Genomic DNA, 17,091 nt, shown 5'->3' on the forward strand with positions numbered 1-17,091 from the left:
AAGTCTCAGGAGAGCCTGTGAGGAGCCAGCACTGCCAACAGCCCTTTGTCCTGAGGGTCAGTCAGTGCCAATAACTAGCACATCCAAACTTGTCCGGGCGCACACACAGACTCCTACTGTCCCTTTCCCTCATTTTACACACTCTCTTGCTGATTTTGCCCATCTGTAGAATGGTGAAAAGCAGCAGGAAGATAAGGCACACCTAAGTGCATCTGTGGTGTGTGTTATGCACACTGCAACATTGGCTGGAAGGCGTTAGTTAACGCTTTAAAATGGGGCCATAGTTATCTACCTTCTATCTAGCGATATCTACGGAGGAAAGGGATTGGGCCAGAACTGAGAACAGCAGGAGAGCCACCACTCCTCACACGTAGCGGTGAGCTCTATATTTTCTTCCAGTGTGAATGTGAAAATCTGTTCACCTAAATAGCAATCTTTGTACTTATGACAGACGTAGGCCCTGATTAGCAAATGTCCCCAAAATGTCCATGAGGCTGTTTCATATTGAGCTTTATCCACACCTTGATGCCAGTCCGGCAAAGATCTTTCTCCTGACACCTGCTCGCCTTCAGTGTGAGAACAGGGGGCAGCTTAAGATGAAGGAGTCTGGTCTTGTTTACTGCATGGCCTGGTTATCCTTTCAGAGGAGCTAAAGATACTTTTCACAAAGCTGTGATGGAAGAATAGTGGGAGCCTTCATTCCCTCTGGAGAACCTCCAGATGGGAGGTTCAGGCAGTCACCTAGAAGTTACACTGAGCACCTAAGCTCTAAAGTGAGGACAGGAACAAAGAAATGCACTCCCCTTGCCTAGGAAGAGGGATTAGGGTGATTGCCTCAGGTCCCCAGTCTGCTCTAGGGAGGCTGGCTCTTCCTTCCTTCCCTTACCTAGGAAGAGGGATTGGGGTGATTGCCTCAGGTCCCCAGTCTGCTCTAGGGAGGCTGGCTCTTCCTTCCTTCCCTTACCTAGGAATAGGGATTGGGGTGATTGCCTCAGGTCCCCAGTCTGCTCTAGGGAGGCTGGCTCTTCCTTCCTTCCCAGTACCCAATGTGTCTATCAACACAAACACATAGAACATACCATGGATGAGCCACTCTGCATGCTGCCTCTGGCCAGTTTCTGCCGATGCAACTTCACCAAATGGTCAATGTCCTCTTCTTCCTCCTCCTCTTCTTCCTGGAACAACGGAGACTTCAGAGTTAATAAAAGGAAGCCTCAAAAACCAATGTCTTTCCTTCAATAAGGACCAAAATTCGTTGCAAAAGTTCTGAGTTTTCAGGTGAATATATGTGCACATGTCCTTATTTTTAATATATCTTCATATCTCAAAAGATTATAGGTTTTTAATAGTTTTATAAGTCTCCCATTTGAATACCCCATCTAGCCTTCTCTTTGTATGCTTTTAATTTTAGTAGTAGTAGTAGTAGTATTGTGTATATTCCATTATGATGATGATAATGATGTGTGTGTGTGTGTGTGTGTGTGTATTCAACCATACATGTACCATGACACACATGTGGTAGTCTAAAGACAACTTTAGAAAGTCAGTTTTCTCCTTCCACCTTAACATGGGCTCCGGGGATCAAACTCAGCATGCTGGGCTTTCCCAGCAAGCGCTGTTGTCCTGAGTCTCCTCACTGGTCTTTCCTTGCTATTTTAGTCACAGTAGCCAACTATATACCCAACAATGTGGTCAACAGTAGGTGACAACAAAGACAGTTCTTCAAATCAACAAACAGCACTTCTTCAGAAATTGGGGAAAATAAGGATCATTGCACCTTTCCTAAATAATTAAGCAATTTGGACTCTAATTTAAATTAAGCCAATTCTAAATTTAAAATTTTAATAGTGTGGCCAAGGGAAACATAAGAGCGCTTACCATATCTGCACTGAGGCGTGGTACGGATTTGCTCCTGTCTCCCAAGATGCCACTTTCCTGTGCCACATCTTCTGGCCGAAGGTCAATTACAGACTTAGTGTATTCTGCATGGAAAACCAAAAATTTAGCTCAAAAGAAACCTGCTGTACTCCATACCAAGAGACAGCAAAAGCCCTCAGAACATGAATGAGCCCCATGTAGCCATGAAGGGGAGGCTACCTGAAGGCCTCAGGATTTTTCTGCTGTTCTTCTTGAATATCATGTCACCCTCGTCAACACAGACTGCATTTTGGCTCCCTGGCTGAATTTCCTAAAAGGGAACAAGGGCAAGGGCATGGGAAAAGACCAGCAGGTAGACCAAAGAAGTGAGTAAAGGGTACTCACAAACAGCTTATGGGCCAGATCGGAACCCAACTATAACAAACTTAAAGGAAAGATGTCCACGCACATTTTAGCCAAGACCTTTGAAATGTTTCCAAACGAATCTAAGTAAAATTTTAGCTGAATTCCTGATTTAAATTCTGACTTGAGATAAGAAGACAGAAGGGGGGGAGGGAGGGAGGGTGGAAGGGAGGGAGGAAGGGAAGGAAGGAGGGAGGGAGGGAGGGAAGGAGGAAGGAGGGAAGGAGGAGGAAGAAAAGAAGTAAAACCAATAGCTATGCACTTTACCTTTTCAACTTTAGTTTTGGGAGCAGACATCTTCTTCCACTCTGGGAAGAGTCCAGATTTATCCAGAGAATCTCTCCTAGAAATATAGAAGTTAGAACTAAGTCAGGTCTTCCCCGTTCTCTTCTAGCCAGGCCCCAAAGCACTAGTAAGGAAGGAGAGGCACAATCATGACTATAGCAACCAAACTGAGAAGTCATGTTTCACTGCCAAGTCAGCTGGGAGGAGTGCCGACAATCAGGCAAACAACCTTGCCCCCACACAGGTGCACACTCTCCCTTTCCTATGGGAGAGGGGCAGAATCCTCCACAGTGCAGCATCCCAGGGAAGTTAGCTCACTCCAGGAAGCTGTGCTCAGAGCCAGGTCAGCAGAAGTATTAAGGGAGACTCCTGCTGAGGTCGCAGCAAAGGGCCCTGGGACAGATGCCAGGCACATTCAAGGTAGAAGAAACCTGCATCCTGCTGCTAGAGAAGAAAATGAAAGCTCAGCATGGTCAGAGGTGAGAGAGGCAGGAAATCCCACCTGGAGGTGCTATCGGAGTCAGCTGTGTAGCTATCCAGACTTTCGCTCTCAGCCTCCAGCGCGCTCTTTCCACTCCTCAGCTTCGGCACTTCAAATGGCCCACTAGAACAAAAACCACGACCTGGTGTTTACTCCAGAATCAAAAACCACGACCTGGTGTTTACTCCAGAATCAAAAACCACGACCTGGTGTTTACTCCAGAATAAAAAACCACGACCTGGTGTTTACACTAGAATGAAAACCAAGATCCGGTGTTTACATTCGAACAAAACCCAAGATCTGGTCTTTTATGGGAAGTGAGGTTTCCTGCCTCTGGATAGGTATCTTTCCCGCTGGTCCATAGTAGTAACCTGAATGATTTTTTTTTTTTTGGTTTTTCGAGACAGGGTTTCTCTGTGGTTTTGGAGCCTGTCCTGGGACTAGCTCTTGTAGACCAGGCTGGTCTCGAACTCACAGAGATCCGCCTGCCTCTGCCTCCCAAGTGCTGGGATTAAAGGTGTGCGCCACCACCGCCTGGCCTGAATGATTTTTTTAAACATAAATGGGAGTCAGATTTACAATGCTGGGACTCACACTTAGGGCCTCACGTGCCCTAAGCAAATATTTTCCCACTAAGCTGCATCCCCAACCATGGGAGGAGACTGCAAACACTTAAGTCATTTCCCCTTTCTGTGGAAACTGTGTTTAACCCCGTTAGCCTAACAGGAAACTTCTGATGACCTGCTGCTTCTTAGGTCTCCAGGTTCATCTCTCACCCTTCACTCTTCACATTCTACATACCAGAAGACTACAATCTACTTTCTAAGTACCCCAAACTTGTCGTTCTTTCTATGCAGACCAGGCTGTCCTTGAACTCACAGAGATACACCTGCCTTTGCCTCCAGATTGCTAGAATTACAGGCCTGCAACATCATACCTGGTGGTAACGTTATACTTTATTCCCCTGATTTCTTTAGAATTCATTCATTCATTCATTTTATGTGTATTAATGTTTTGCCTGCGTGGATGTCTGTGTGCTATGTGCATGCCTGGTGCCCATAGAGGGCAGTAATAGGGCACAGGATCATGTGAAGCCACAGTTACAAACGGTTGTGAATCACCAAATGGGTGCTGGGACCCAAACCCAGGTCTTCTGCAAGAGGAACAAGTGCTCTCAACAGCTGAGCCATCTCCCTGGCCTCACGTAGCATTGTTCTTAGTACTCGAAAGGTAGGAATAGTCCAAGTGCTCATCTATAGATGAAGGGACAACCAAAATATTGTATAGCAATACAAAGGAATATTGTTTAACTAAAAATGAGCAAAGAACTCTAGTATATATAGCGACATGGATGAATGTTGGAATTTTTGTGCTAACTGAACAAACCAATCAGAATGCCCACAGTTGGTGTGATTCAATTCAGAGGATAAGCCCAAAGTATACAAATACAGAAAGGTAGACCACAGAGAAAAGGATGGAAGAACTAGCAGGAACTAGTTAACGTACGCGGTTCCGTTTTAGAGTCGTAGGGATGTTCTGACACTCAATAGCTATGCTGGTTGTGCAACAACATAAATTTCTAACACTCATAGATTCAAACTTTACAAAATTGAAAATTATGGTTTAATGTTACATAAATTTTAACCTCAATTTGTAAACAACAACAAAAAGCAATAAAATTGTAACATCAATTCTGACATCCTCCACTCTCTCCAAATAAATTATAGTCTCAACAGGGGTCAAAAAGTCTTTCACGACTGGCTTCCCATCCATTTCTGTGCATATTTCCATGTACCAACACCCCCCCAACTCAACTCCAGATTACATATGTGGCAAATGCATTCTGTGTTCTTTAGACCTGCTTAGTTTTCTGTCTACAATGCTCCTCCTACTCACCAAATACCCTCCATGTTTGTCCCTGCATTTTTTCAAATGTCTCCTTATTATTGGGACTTGCCCTACTATCCTGAGGAAAACAGCACATATACCCACGCGCTCCTGGCACTCCGTATCCCTTCACTCCGGATGATTGTCACCCTCAAACTTGTCGACATCTGACAGACTATACATTTGATTATTTGCGTTGTGTGCTCCCTACTCCCAAATCTACAATCTACAAACAAGGGGCTTTTTTGTACACACTATAGCATCCCAGCGCACAAAACCACATCTGGCACACTGTAAGCTTTCACATACATTTAGCAAAGAAATGAACAGAAACAAGGTAACCAAATCTATATTATTCCAACGTCTCCGCCAGTGAATAAACTTTCCAACTTGTCAGGTGATGTTTGAGCTAGGTCTGTGCAAACAAACAGAAGGAGCTGAATTGAAATCTTCACATATACAGGTGAGAGAGAGGTCATTCTCAACAACTGTACCAGCTTTATCACACGAGACACAGCAAGGAGCTTGGTTTTCTTTTTCCTCAAAAATCATTCCTTTGTCGGCTTCACTGCGAAGTGAAAAGGAACTTCAAACAATCATTCCTCTAGAGGCACTATTCAACAATGGTCCATGGATTGTTTGGTGCTTGTATTTCTTTTCTTTTCTCTTTTCCTTCCCTAAAGATGAATATGTTCTGATCCTGAGCTGATGTAAACAACCGTAGGGCAAAAAAGCAATTATTTGACATCTGCGCAGTAAAAATAAACCCCGAGATATGAGTCCTGGTCTTTATCTGTATGATCTCAGGTAAATCATTTATCCTGCTTTCTTTTCTATAAAAATAAAAGGGTTGAATTCAATTATCTCGGAGGCTCCATAATTTTATGTAAAAATCACTTATGCTCAATCTGTTTTCATGTTTATAATAAATAAGAGGCTGCTCAATTCAATGAGACAAGAGGTCGTAGACAGCCAGAAGCAGTAGATTTCAGAAATTACATTCTGAGCAGTGATGTCAGATGCGTTAATCAAGTTCAGCAAACCCAAGCCATTTTTAACCTTAACTACAAAGGAATAAGGGGCCTCAGCACCTGGAACAGATGACTCATGCCCCCAAGGCTCTCTGATAAAATCACGGTACATATATACAGTCCAACAGCACACGAGCATAGAAACTAATGAAGAGCTCTGGTGTTGGAGAAGTGCCTGGGTTGCAGTTTTCTGCTGTTTTTAACTAATTGACACAAATAAGCTGCACGTGCTTAATTACGCACACTGATGATTTCTGGCAGGAGACATGCACGTCAAAAGCTACTGCTACAGCTTAGTTAAGGAACATATTAATCACTCTCCAAAGTGTCTCCATGCCCCTTAGCAATCCGGCCCTCCCCTTCCAGACCCTGGTTCCAGGCAAATGTTGATCTAGTTCTTTCACTCAAAATTAGTTTGTATTTTCTGAAATTTATATAACAGAATCAAAAAGACTCATAGACGAAGTACTCTTTTTTTTTTGTTCTGTTTTTGTTTGTTTTGGGGTATCCTCTCACTAGGTAACTCTAGCTGGTCTGGAATTTGCTATGTAGACCAGGCCAGCCTTCAACTCAGCAATCCACCTGCCTCTGCCCTGTCTTCTAATGCTGGGACCAAAGGTTTACGCTACCACACTCAGCATATAGGTAATGTTTTTGTTTAGTGTTTTTCACTCAACATATGTATTTTGGGATCCATTCATGATACTGCATGTATCAATAGTTCATGTCTTTCATTACCAGATTAGTACTATGTGGCATAAACAAACCAGTTTATCACTCACCTATTGGTGGACACTTGAATTGTTTCCCGGTTTTAGCTATCACGAATGAAGCTATTGTATTCTATTGTATACATAATAGACCCTAAAGACACCACCAGAAAATATTTAAAACTGATGAATGCCTTCAACAAAGTGGCAAGGCATAAAATTAATACACAAAAGTCACTAGTCTTTCTATACACAAATGACAAGCAAACTGGAAAAGAAAACAGTTCCAGTCATAATAGCCTAAAAATACACTGGAATAAACCTAAGCAAGGGTGTGAAAGACTTCTACAATAAAAAGCTTAAAGCACCAAAGAAATGAATTGCGGACTATAGTAGAAAATGGAAAGATCTCCCAGGTTCATTGATTGAAAAAAATCAATATGGGAAAATGGCTATTTTACTAAAAGCAATTTACAGATTCAAACAATCCCTACCAAATTTCCAGTGACAATATTTACAGAAATAGAAAAAAATCTTAAAACTCATAAAAAAGCACAAGAGACCCCAGTAGCTAATCATGAACAAAAAGAATACTGCTGAAGATATCACCATCCCGGACTTCAAATTATACTATAGAGCCACAGTAATAAAAACAACATGGCACTGTCACAAAGACAGACTCAGAAATCAATGGACAAGGCCACACAACTACTTCATTCCTGCTGATAAGCTTTCATGGTCCTGGAAGGAGCTATGTAGACCACTGGGAAGTAAAAAATCATGTCATTGGTATCCATGAAGCCAACCCTACATGCTATAATACTGACCTGCCAGGCAAAAGCACCCACGGGTGCAACAGTGGCATAAAGTTTATGGGGATAACTAACTAACTGCTCCAAAGAAAGAATTTAGACCTGTTGCTGACAACCTGCTCAAAAGCCCGTGGCTCAGGAGGCCAGAAGCCCTAAGGGAAAGCCTACAACTATATTAGTAAATGGCATGTTGTCCAACCGCTTTCTAAGTATTTATAGTCACACCCATAAACAGCGCTGCCCTCAACTTTGACCAAATAAGTTTCTTTCTTCGGTGGTCGGCAGTTAACACAGAGTTATGACGCATCAAAGTACTGCGCATAAATGTCTACTAAGTGATTCTCCCTGTATACAACATCTACATCAGCCATCCTCCCATCTCCCGCCCCCCACCTCCGCCAAGGCTCAGGAAACATCACAGAAGGGTGAAGAGAATGTGAAGGCCAGGGGCTGAGGAACAGTACTGTCAAATGCTGTGTTGGGTGCATGACATGGCCAGGGTGCCACCCACAAAACTCACTGCAGCTCTAGTTGTCTGTGCATGAGAAAGTCTCAAAAAAGAGGAAAGGAGATAAAAAAAAAAGGAAGCAGAGAAGTAGTTTACTAGAGTAAGATCATGTAACATATCAAATTTGCATCATTACTATTAATATGCCATCTTTTGGTTTTATATACTATATGTAAAGTTGCTAAATTTGCTTTCATTCTTGCTCTCCAGACTTTTATAAATGTAAAATAATTTAATCAGTTCTGTGATGAAATATCTAAAATATATGTGTGTGGTATGCATGGCTGTATAAGTGTTTACATATATGTAGGTGTGTGTGTGTGTCCAAGATTGACATTGGGTGTCCTCCTTGATCCCTCTCCGCCTCATATATGGAGGCAGGCTTTCTGGCTGACACAGTGAACCATCATCTTGCTGTGTGACTCTTTGCCAAAGCTTCCCCAATTGCTACACCAAAGCAACTACTAAGGGGGCGGGGAATCTACACTCTAGTGCTCACATTAGAGTGGCAAGCACTTACCAACCGAGCCATCTCTCCAGGCCATACGTTGAAATGTTTTTTTTTTTAATTCCAGAGCTGGAAATATAATTTACTATTGTATTACTTAGCTAGCATGTATGAGGCCCTAAGTTCAATTCCTAGCACTTCCAAATAAAAATAATAATAATTCCTTACTGTCATAAAAAAATAAATGAAACGTCTATGATATACATGTACAAGTCTTTGAATGGGCATATGCTTTGACTTCTCTTGAGTTACATATCCATGAATGAAACATTGGAATCACACTGTAGGTGTACAGTGAACTTTTTAAAAGACTCAACTTTCCCAGAGCAGCTGACCACGGTAAACATTTCTCCACAGAAGGGACTGGGAATTTCAGCTGTTTCACATCCAGCACTCATTATGGTCAAGCTTTTGAAATGACAGTTATTCTGGTGGGCATGTGGCATCTCATTGTTAATTTACATTCTTCTAGTGATTAATGATGTTGAACCTCATCATTTGACATCTGCATATTATCTTTAATGAAATATCTGTTCAAATCTTTTGCTCCTTTCTATAGGACTGTCTGTATTACTGCTTTTTAAGTTCTTTTTCTTTCTATTTTAGACTTAACATGTCCATGATATCATCTTTTAAAAAGAATTAAAATGCAGGTGTTTAACTCACATGGGTGTGTATGGAGACCTTTGGTAGGTCACATGTCAAAGTTATCAATGGCTATTAACAATCATTGGGCAAAGAAAATTAGGTTACTGGAGAACTTAACTATCATGTTTCTGTATACTTCTTGTCAATCTTTGGTTTTACTATATAGCCTAGAGTGGCCTCAAGCTTGTGGTCCTCCTACTTCAGCCTCATGAGGAGCTGAAAATATAGACATGTGCCACTAGTTCTATACAGGATTTTTTTTTAAACAATCATAAAAAGTGTAATAAAATCTTTTCTCATTGGGAAAATTAAAGAAAATCTCCTCACAACACATGCCTAAAAAACACCATCAACAAACAAATGGGGTAAAGTATAAGTCCACAAATCAAAATTTTAAAAAACCTATAGTTAAGAAAACAAAAGATTTGGGGAGCTGAGGAGATGGATCAGGGATGCTTGCTTTCTCAGCATGAGGACCCGAGTTTCAATCCCTAGATCCCATGTAAAACCCAGGTATTACCATGTGCCTGAACCCACTGCTTTGTGTGGAAGGAGGGCAAGGACCACTGAGACTTGGCATCCAGCCTAGCTCCAGGCTTGGTGGAAGACCCTGTTTCAAGGGAATAAGGCAGAGGATGTTAGGGCAGGATACCTGATGTCTTTTTCTGGTCTCCTCAGGCACACACACAAAGACAGAGATATAGACAGACAGACAGACACACACACACACACACACACACACACACACACACCATACAGACAAAAATAAATCAGGAAACAAAAAAATTTTAATGTTCAGGAGATACACATTGATACTACAACCTACTTTCCATCTCTCCTTTAGGGTTACAGAAGAATAGGTACAACAGGGCTGGAGAGATAGGACTAAGAGAAGTGGTTCCTCATCATGAGGGTCCTGGCTCAATTACTAGCATCCACATGATAGCTTACAACCAGGGGGTCCAATATACTCTGCTGGCCTCTGCAGACACAAGGAACAAATGTGGTACACATTCATACAAGCAGGAAAATTTCCCATACACATAGGAGTAAAACAGTGCTCGTCAGAAGAAGGGAGAATAGAAGGGTATTAAGTTATATCAGTATAAGAAGCTTTAGTGCACAAGCCTCCATTTATGTGACTATATATGACTCTGTGTACTATATCTTTAAAAAAAGGAAGCAGTTTTGAACATTTTCACCATAAGAGGTGAGAATTACAAAAAGTAGCTTTACTTAACTTGATTTAAGTTACATGATGTATGATTTTATTAAAATACCACATGCTATTCCATAAGTATATACAATTTTTGTATCAGTTAAAAATCTTAAATCTTGGGTTGGCAATTATCTCAGTGCTAGATCCCTTGCCTAGCAAGCACAAGCCCCTGACTTTGGTTCTTAGCTCCAAAATGAAGTTTAAAAATCTTTTTTAAGTGAACAGATGTATGTCCTATTTTTAACTTCAAAATAAAATTTAATAATCTTTTTAAAAATAAAATTAGTTTAAAAGACCAGCTATGTGATATATAGTGCTTTTTCCCTCAAATGGGGTGCGCATATATGATGGTGGGCTCACAAATTGACATCATACAGCAGTGTCACAGCTATCTTACTTTGCATAAGTAGACGTTGTTCTGTTTGCACAAGCATCAAGCAGACTTGCTAAAGTGCACGAGCTCAAATACAAGATGATAAAACAACAAAAATGATTTAAACATTGAAAAAAATCAAAACTAAAATCTAAACAAGATAATTTAAACAGGCCGTTTAATTAAGTCAGAAAATAGAGAAGGGAAGGGAAGGGGTAGAGGGGAGAAAAATAATGTCCCAAATCCAAATAGCATGGAGGGGAAGAATATGTTGGGGTCTCCACAGTTAATTACTTCCATCTTTCTCTTTTGCTTTTGTATCATACAGTTTTTAAAAACATTACAGAAATAGAGGTTAAATGAAAGCCAATGTCCTTGAGGTGGTGCCCTTAACAGGAAAAATGTTTAAGGACATGGTACTGAAAAATTCCAACTATGAAGAAAACTACCACCAAGAGTATATCATATATCAGGAAAAAACAGCTCAGAATAATCATCTGTCACTTACACTCTTCAATTACTAATATTCAAGAAAAAATATTTTTCCCGTAAATTCATCCAATTGATATAATTGATCCACACAAATTCTAATACCCATGCACACCTATGTGCACTTGTGTACGTACAAACACAAAGTTACTTAGAGGGGTAAAAATGTCAAGGTGGTCTTCTTCATAGTTAGGTTCAGTGGCAGAAGACAACTGAGAAATACCTACAACAGCCAGAAAGAGAAGAAACACGACTGAAGCCTGTAATGCTCAGCTAAGATACTATTCAACTGCAAAGGTAGTTGGCAGGTATTCTGAACATGAAAGAACGCAATCAACATCAATTTCCCAATAATGAAATCTAGACAATCAAGAAATCAAGGCAAAGTATTCAGGAGTAGAGAAGTCACTGTGTGAGGCTTGATTGCAAGCAAACCATCCTTAGAAATACGAAACTAAAACTAACCCAGTTTTAAAAGTCTGTTGATTTATGGCTGCATAACAGAAAGAAAATATTACAAAGCCTGGCCAAAATTAACTAATTTTAATAACAAACAGTGAGAACAGAAGAACAGTTTAGGAGGGTGTGGAAGAAAGCTCTCTGGGACTAGAGAGACAAAAGTAGTTCCACAGTTAAGGATGCTTACTGCCATGGCAGAGGGCCCAAGTTCAGTTCCCAGCACCTTTGTCAGGCACCTCAGAACTGCCTAGGGGTCCAACTCCAGGGTGTCTAACACCCTCTGGCCTCTATGCATATACCTGCACACAGACACACACCTTTCTAAGTAAATAAATCTTTGTTAAGAGTTAATAACTTTCACCGGATGGTGGTGGTGTATGCCTTTAATACCGGCACTCGGAGGCAGAGCCAAGCAGATTTCACTGAGTTTGAGGCCAGCCTGCTCTACAGAGCGAGTTCCAGGACAGCCAGGGCTACACCAAGAAACCTTGTCTCAAAAAAAAAACAAAAAACAAAAACAAAAAAAAACAACAACAACAAAAACAGAGTTAATAGCTTTCTTTTTCACAGCACAGTGCAACATAAGAACAAAGTAAATTTGCCAAAATGTTGATATTTACATAGAGCTAAGAGGATCACTACTGATGTTTTTTCTCCTTTGATTTTATCTGTACTTTCCAAGTTCCCTCTAAAATGCCCATTATTTTAGAAAATGAAGTAAAAGTAATAGAAGAATTGAGCAAAACTAATTCCTTGGCTCTTACCTGGCTTCCTTCTGTTGTTCCTGAATGATCTTTCTTCCAGGCCAGATATCGCCCATCTGTGTCTGATGAAGGAGGGGCTGTCCCACTGGCTCTCTGTTTGCTTCAAAACAAAAGCACGGCAGGTAGTAGTAACCAGGGTAAAGAAGGAAACAACCTTCAAAGCATCTTTCCTAAAACACAAACTTGCTGACACTACGGGACACATTCTTTTATATTCCCTCAACCTGGCTGAGCCCCACCCCCCACCCACCCCCAGCGAAATCACCACTGGCCAGACTACAGCTGGATTCCACAGAAGCCGAGCTATCCCTGAGGCTAAGGCGCTTCAGGGAACATCCTGTAGGCCCTTTCAATACCTGCAGGCTTCCTGCGCAGGGACATCCTGATTATCTCGCTGCCTGTCCGGTATGCAAAGCGGTTTACTTTCTGATCATAAAACCAATCGCCAGTTGCTTTCTTCAGCTCTCTGGGAGAAAAGAAAAGGACAAGTTGGATGTATAAACAATGACTCTTGTCATTCAACTAACACACTTGACCAGAAAAAGTCACACTACAGCCGGACTCATCCCCCTTCCTTACTAGACCGCTGAGTGACACTCACATTTCCTTGGCGCACACCTTGCACCTCCAGGAGCCATTACTTTCCAGAACGCGACAGTCTCGACACACTAAATGATTACAACCCACACAAGTGTTGCTCTTGGGAACCAAACGGCCCAGGCTCTCCTGGCACCGGGCACAGGTCCGATCACTGTAGTGCTGGCTGCCCCTTTTGGCACCTTTCCGTTTTATCTCCAGTAGCTCATTCTTCAGTCGCCTGCCAAGACCCAAAAGGAGAAGCAGGAGTGGGTTTAGGATTTTAACAAACTGAGGTAATGACAGTAACTCTACTGTGTTGTGTGAAAAGAAAAAACTTGGGCTGCACGGTGGTGGCTCGTGCCTTTAATTCCAGCACTCCGGAGGCAGAGGCAGGTGGAGCTCTGTGAGTTCAAGGCCAGCCTGGTCTAGTAGCGAATTCTAGCACAGGCTCCAAAGCTACAGGGTCGAAGCGGGGAGGGGAGAGGCAGGGAAACAGAGAAAAACGTAGAGCTCAATAAAAATAAAATAAATCTGAGTATCCATTCTAAAAGCAAGAGCTGTGCCTGTGTTGTAGACAGCCTTCCTCTCTGAAAAATAAAAATAAAAAAATAACAAACGAGGAGCCCAACTTGGCCCACTGAGCTGTAAAATCATATATGTAATTCCGACAGTGAGTCAAGAAACAATGGAAAAGCTTGGGTATCCTGGAAGTACATACCATTTCTGGGACTCTTACCTAATCCTTTTCTCATCTGCTTTTCTGAGTTCCTCATCTCTCTGCAGAACACTGAGGATCAAATCCCTTTCCATATCAGACAGAAAGGAGAGGTCTAGGATCTCCGACATGATGGATTCGTCTCCGACTCCTTATCTTCTACTCTTCTTTCTTCAAAGCAACCGGGCAAGGAGAGTGACCAGAGTTGTCTGAAATAAAAGAACAATTCATTTCACAGAGATGAAGTCCAGATTATGTCCAGAATAACTGCACAGCTCTAGGTAGCCTTTCTCTGGGCTACCTCGTCCTTGAGGCAAGCTAAAGAGAGAAGGTAAAAGAACCTGATCTAGTCACTGTTTCTTCTTCCACACCTGAGCCATGCCCTACAGTGATTTCTGTGAGAAATTACTCATGACTCTGGGAAACAGCTGGATCATTCAGAATAAGCATTTTCAAAAACATCGTAGAACCAGCTGAGTCAATCTTCCTCCACCAAGTACGTCCTTGACATCCAACTTTATTATCCTGTATTCTAAAGTCTCAATTCTATTAACCCAAATAATCAGGCAGGGGTCTCTGCACTGAAGGGGACTTCGAGTTCAGGCTCAGTTCTTCATTCTTGACTAGCTCCTGTGTTCCTGGAATTTAGTCAGCTTCCTGATAATTCTTGAAAAGATTCTACCACCCCCGCTACCTCCCAAATAACCCTGCACTTGAGAGCAGCTTCTTCCATTTCGTAAACATTTGTTGAGCACCACTCTATAAAATATTTTGCAAAGCACTGGAGATACAGAGATGACTAAACCATGGCCCCTGCCTTTCAGAAATTTGCACACATGAACACAGTACTTTGTACATGCTATCAAGGTATTGCAAATTAAAACTATGAAAACTTACTTAGTATCTAATTTTGTCTTACATAGACAGGGGAGGGAGAGACAGAAAGAAACAAAGAAAGAGAACACTATTACATGTGAAAGTTTTTACAGAATAAGGAGATTTTGCCTTATTAAAATGAGTGTTTTTAAGGTGTGTGTATGAGAGAGAGAGAGAGAGAGAGAGAGAGAGAGAGAGAGAGAGAACGAACCATGTGTATGGAGGTACAAGGGTATACCAGCATACACATGGTATCTCATATCTCATGGACGTAAAGTTACAGGCAGTTGTGAGCTACTCCACACGGGTGCTGAGAACATAAGCAGAGTCCCCTGGAAGAGTAATATGCATTATTATCCACTGAACCATCTTTCTAGCCCTATGTGTACTTTTGTTGATAAAGGACAATGAAAAGATGAGTTGGAGCCTCTTAAGTATTCTTGACAATGAAGAAGTTTACAAGTCACTACACACACAGTAGAAATCCATCAAGCTCCTTTGGTAATGTTGTTTACATTAGAACATCATATGATTACAGCTGGATATGTAGCTCAATCCGCAAAGTGCTTTCCTAGTACGCATGAAGCCCTGGATTCAAGGCCCAGCACCTTATCAACAAACTTTGGTGACTCACACCTGCAGCCCCAGCACTCAGGAGGCACAGACGGGAAGATTAGAAGTTCAGAGCATCTTTGTTACATAGCAAGTTTGAGGCCAGCTTAGCATACATGAATAACTGTTTCAAAAAACTAAAACCAAAATAATTATTAAAAATATAAACAAGTTGAATATTATAAGAAACTTGATTTAAATGGTATATAAAGGTGTATATATCCAGTTGGAGGTATACTTCTCAAACACACTTGGAATATTTACCCCAAGAACTAAACATGTACTAGGTTGTAATATTTGTCTCAGTAAATTAAAAAATGTATTTTTGATACAAGTCACAATCTTTGGCTTCAAGGAAATTAAATTAAAAAGTTAATTTTAAAAAATAATTCTAATCTCAATACTGTCTGAAAATTTACCAGACACTTCTAATTAATTCATAGGTCAAAGAAGAACTCATACTGGACTAAATATGTCCTTAATACCTTAGCATATAAACCTACCATTTGCCTCACCTACCCCCTCCTCTGCTGTGGCTGTTTGCATACTATGGGAAAGAGTATTTTCTAGGAATTCAAAAGGAAATGTACGGAATAAAAGGTAATGCTTTCCTGTGCAATTAATTAAATAATACCATTTGGAGGCAAATGATAACATCACATTTTGAAAACAAGAATTAAGAAAGTCAATAGAGGCACAAGCACAGTTAAAGTCAGAAAGTCATACAAACACAAAGTTATAGAAAAAGCTATGGCCATTCAGACACTCTCAGTTTATGGACATTAGAACTTAGTAATAGTGAAGTCAAAGTCTAAATAAGAAAACTTATTACACTACTTCATTTCCATTCAGTCACAAATGTATAGTCAAAAGGGCCAAGTCATGGCTAAGATCGCTTGTCAAAACTTGAGTGCTGGTGGACAATTTGTTCATTCTGTGGAGTCACATAGTGTCAAATTTCATTGAAATAGTATTTTCGTAGGGTCTAGGCCCAGAACAAGGTATTCTAGAAAAAGCAGCTTCTTTAGTAAGCAATTTCATGCATTTATTGCTAAAGATGAGGTTAATATTCCATGCAAATACCAAAGCAAGGGGAGAAAATGTGAATTTAGCCACCAGAATAGAAAGTTGACCTATGTCTCAATTAATAATAGTTCTAGCAGAAAAAATAAGAAATATATGGGAAAGTTGAACAATAAGTTTGGTTTAGTGAACATACTTAGAATTCTACATAATCTCTACCCTGGTCCTATAGAGTGAAGTATAATATAGTATGTAAACATTAATGCTAACTCCAACAAAGCTAGGTTTTAAGAAGAGAAAGAAGGCACTATCTTTTCTCTTTTTGTTATTCCTCTATTATATATTCCATCCCGACCCCAAATTCCCCTTCCTCCACTCCTCCTAGTGCTCCAACTCTTCCCCTCTCCCACAATCCATTCCTCCTCCATTTCCCTTCAAAGAAGAGCAGGCCTCCCTGAGATATCAACTGAACACTGCATAACAATAAGTTACAATAAGACTAGGTACATACCCTCATATGAGAGAGCTATCTTAAAGTATCTTAAATTTTAAAGATAGCTTTTAAGATGAAAAAAAGAAAGAATGAATAATGAAACAAGTGGCATCAGACAGTGCTGGATGCAAAGTCTGGCTCTATTTATTAGCTATATGGCATTTTGACACACCCACGAAAGCCATTCAGATATATGCATCTCCTTAACAGCACTAGGGTTAAAATCAGTACTGGTGTTCAAAAAATGAAGTGATACAAATTAGAAAACACTCCTTGCAGGAGAAAGAAAACACAACAGATTTTATTCTGTGTTACGTTTGTTGGAGACACTAATACCCT

At 40.8% G+C, this 17,091-nt stretch overlaps 1 protein-coding gene across 2 annotated transcripts in view; it reads right to left on the reverse strand.

Moving 5' to 3' along the window:
- The window catches only part of LOC121437170 (synaptotagmin-like protein 4), a 51,679-nt gene that overhangs the window by 11,982 nt on the left and 22,606 nt on the right, over positions 1–17,091 (reverse strand). For both annotated transcript variants that reach the window (XM_041637016.1, XM_041637017.1), the window contains exons 2-10: positions 13,770–13,957; positions 13,056–13,271; positions 12,811–12,920; positions 12,455–12,554; positions 3,068–3,169; positions 2,548–2,623; positions 2,098–2,188; positions 1,879–1,982; positions 1,080–1,175 (exon numbers count right to left, since the gene is read on the reverse strand). In XM_041637016.1, coding sequence (XP_041492950.1) covers positions 1,080–1,175; positions 1,879–1,982; positions 2,098–2,188; positions 2,548–2,623; positions 3,068–3,169; positions 12,455–12,554; positions 12,811–12,920; positions 13,056–13,271; positions 13,770–13,879 — 1,005 coding nt within the window. In that variant the 5' untranslated portion in view covers positions 13,880–13,957. The remainder of the gene's footprint in view (positions 1–1,079; positions 1,176–1,878; positions 1,983–2,097; positions 2,189–2,547; positions 2,624–3,067; positions 3,170–12,454; positions 12,555–12,810; positions 12,921–13,055; positions 13,272–13,769; positions 13,958–17,091) is intronic.

The sequence above is a fragment of the Microtus oregoni genome, unplaced genomic scaffold (genome assembly GCF_018167655.1).
Source record: "Microtus oregoni isolate MIOR12 unplaced genomic scaffold, Mior012 000050F_ref0000143, whole genome shotgun sequence".
NCBI classification, from domain to species: Eukaryota; Metazoa; Chordata; class Mammalia; order Rodentia; family Cricetidae; genus Microtus; species Microtus oregoni.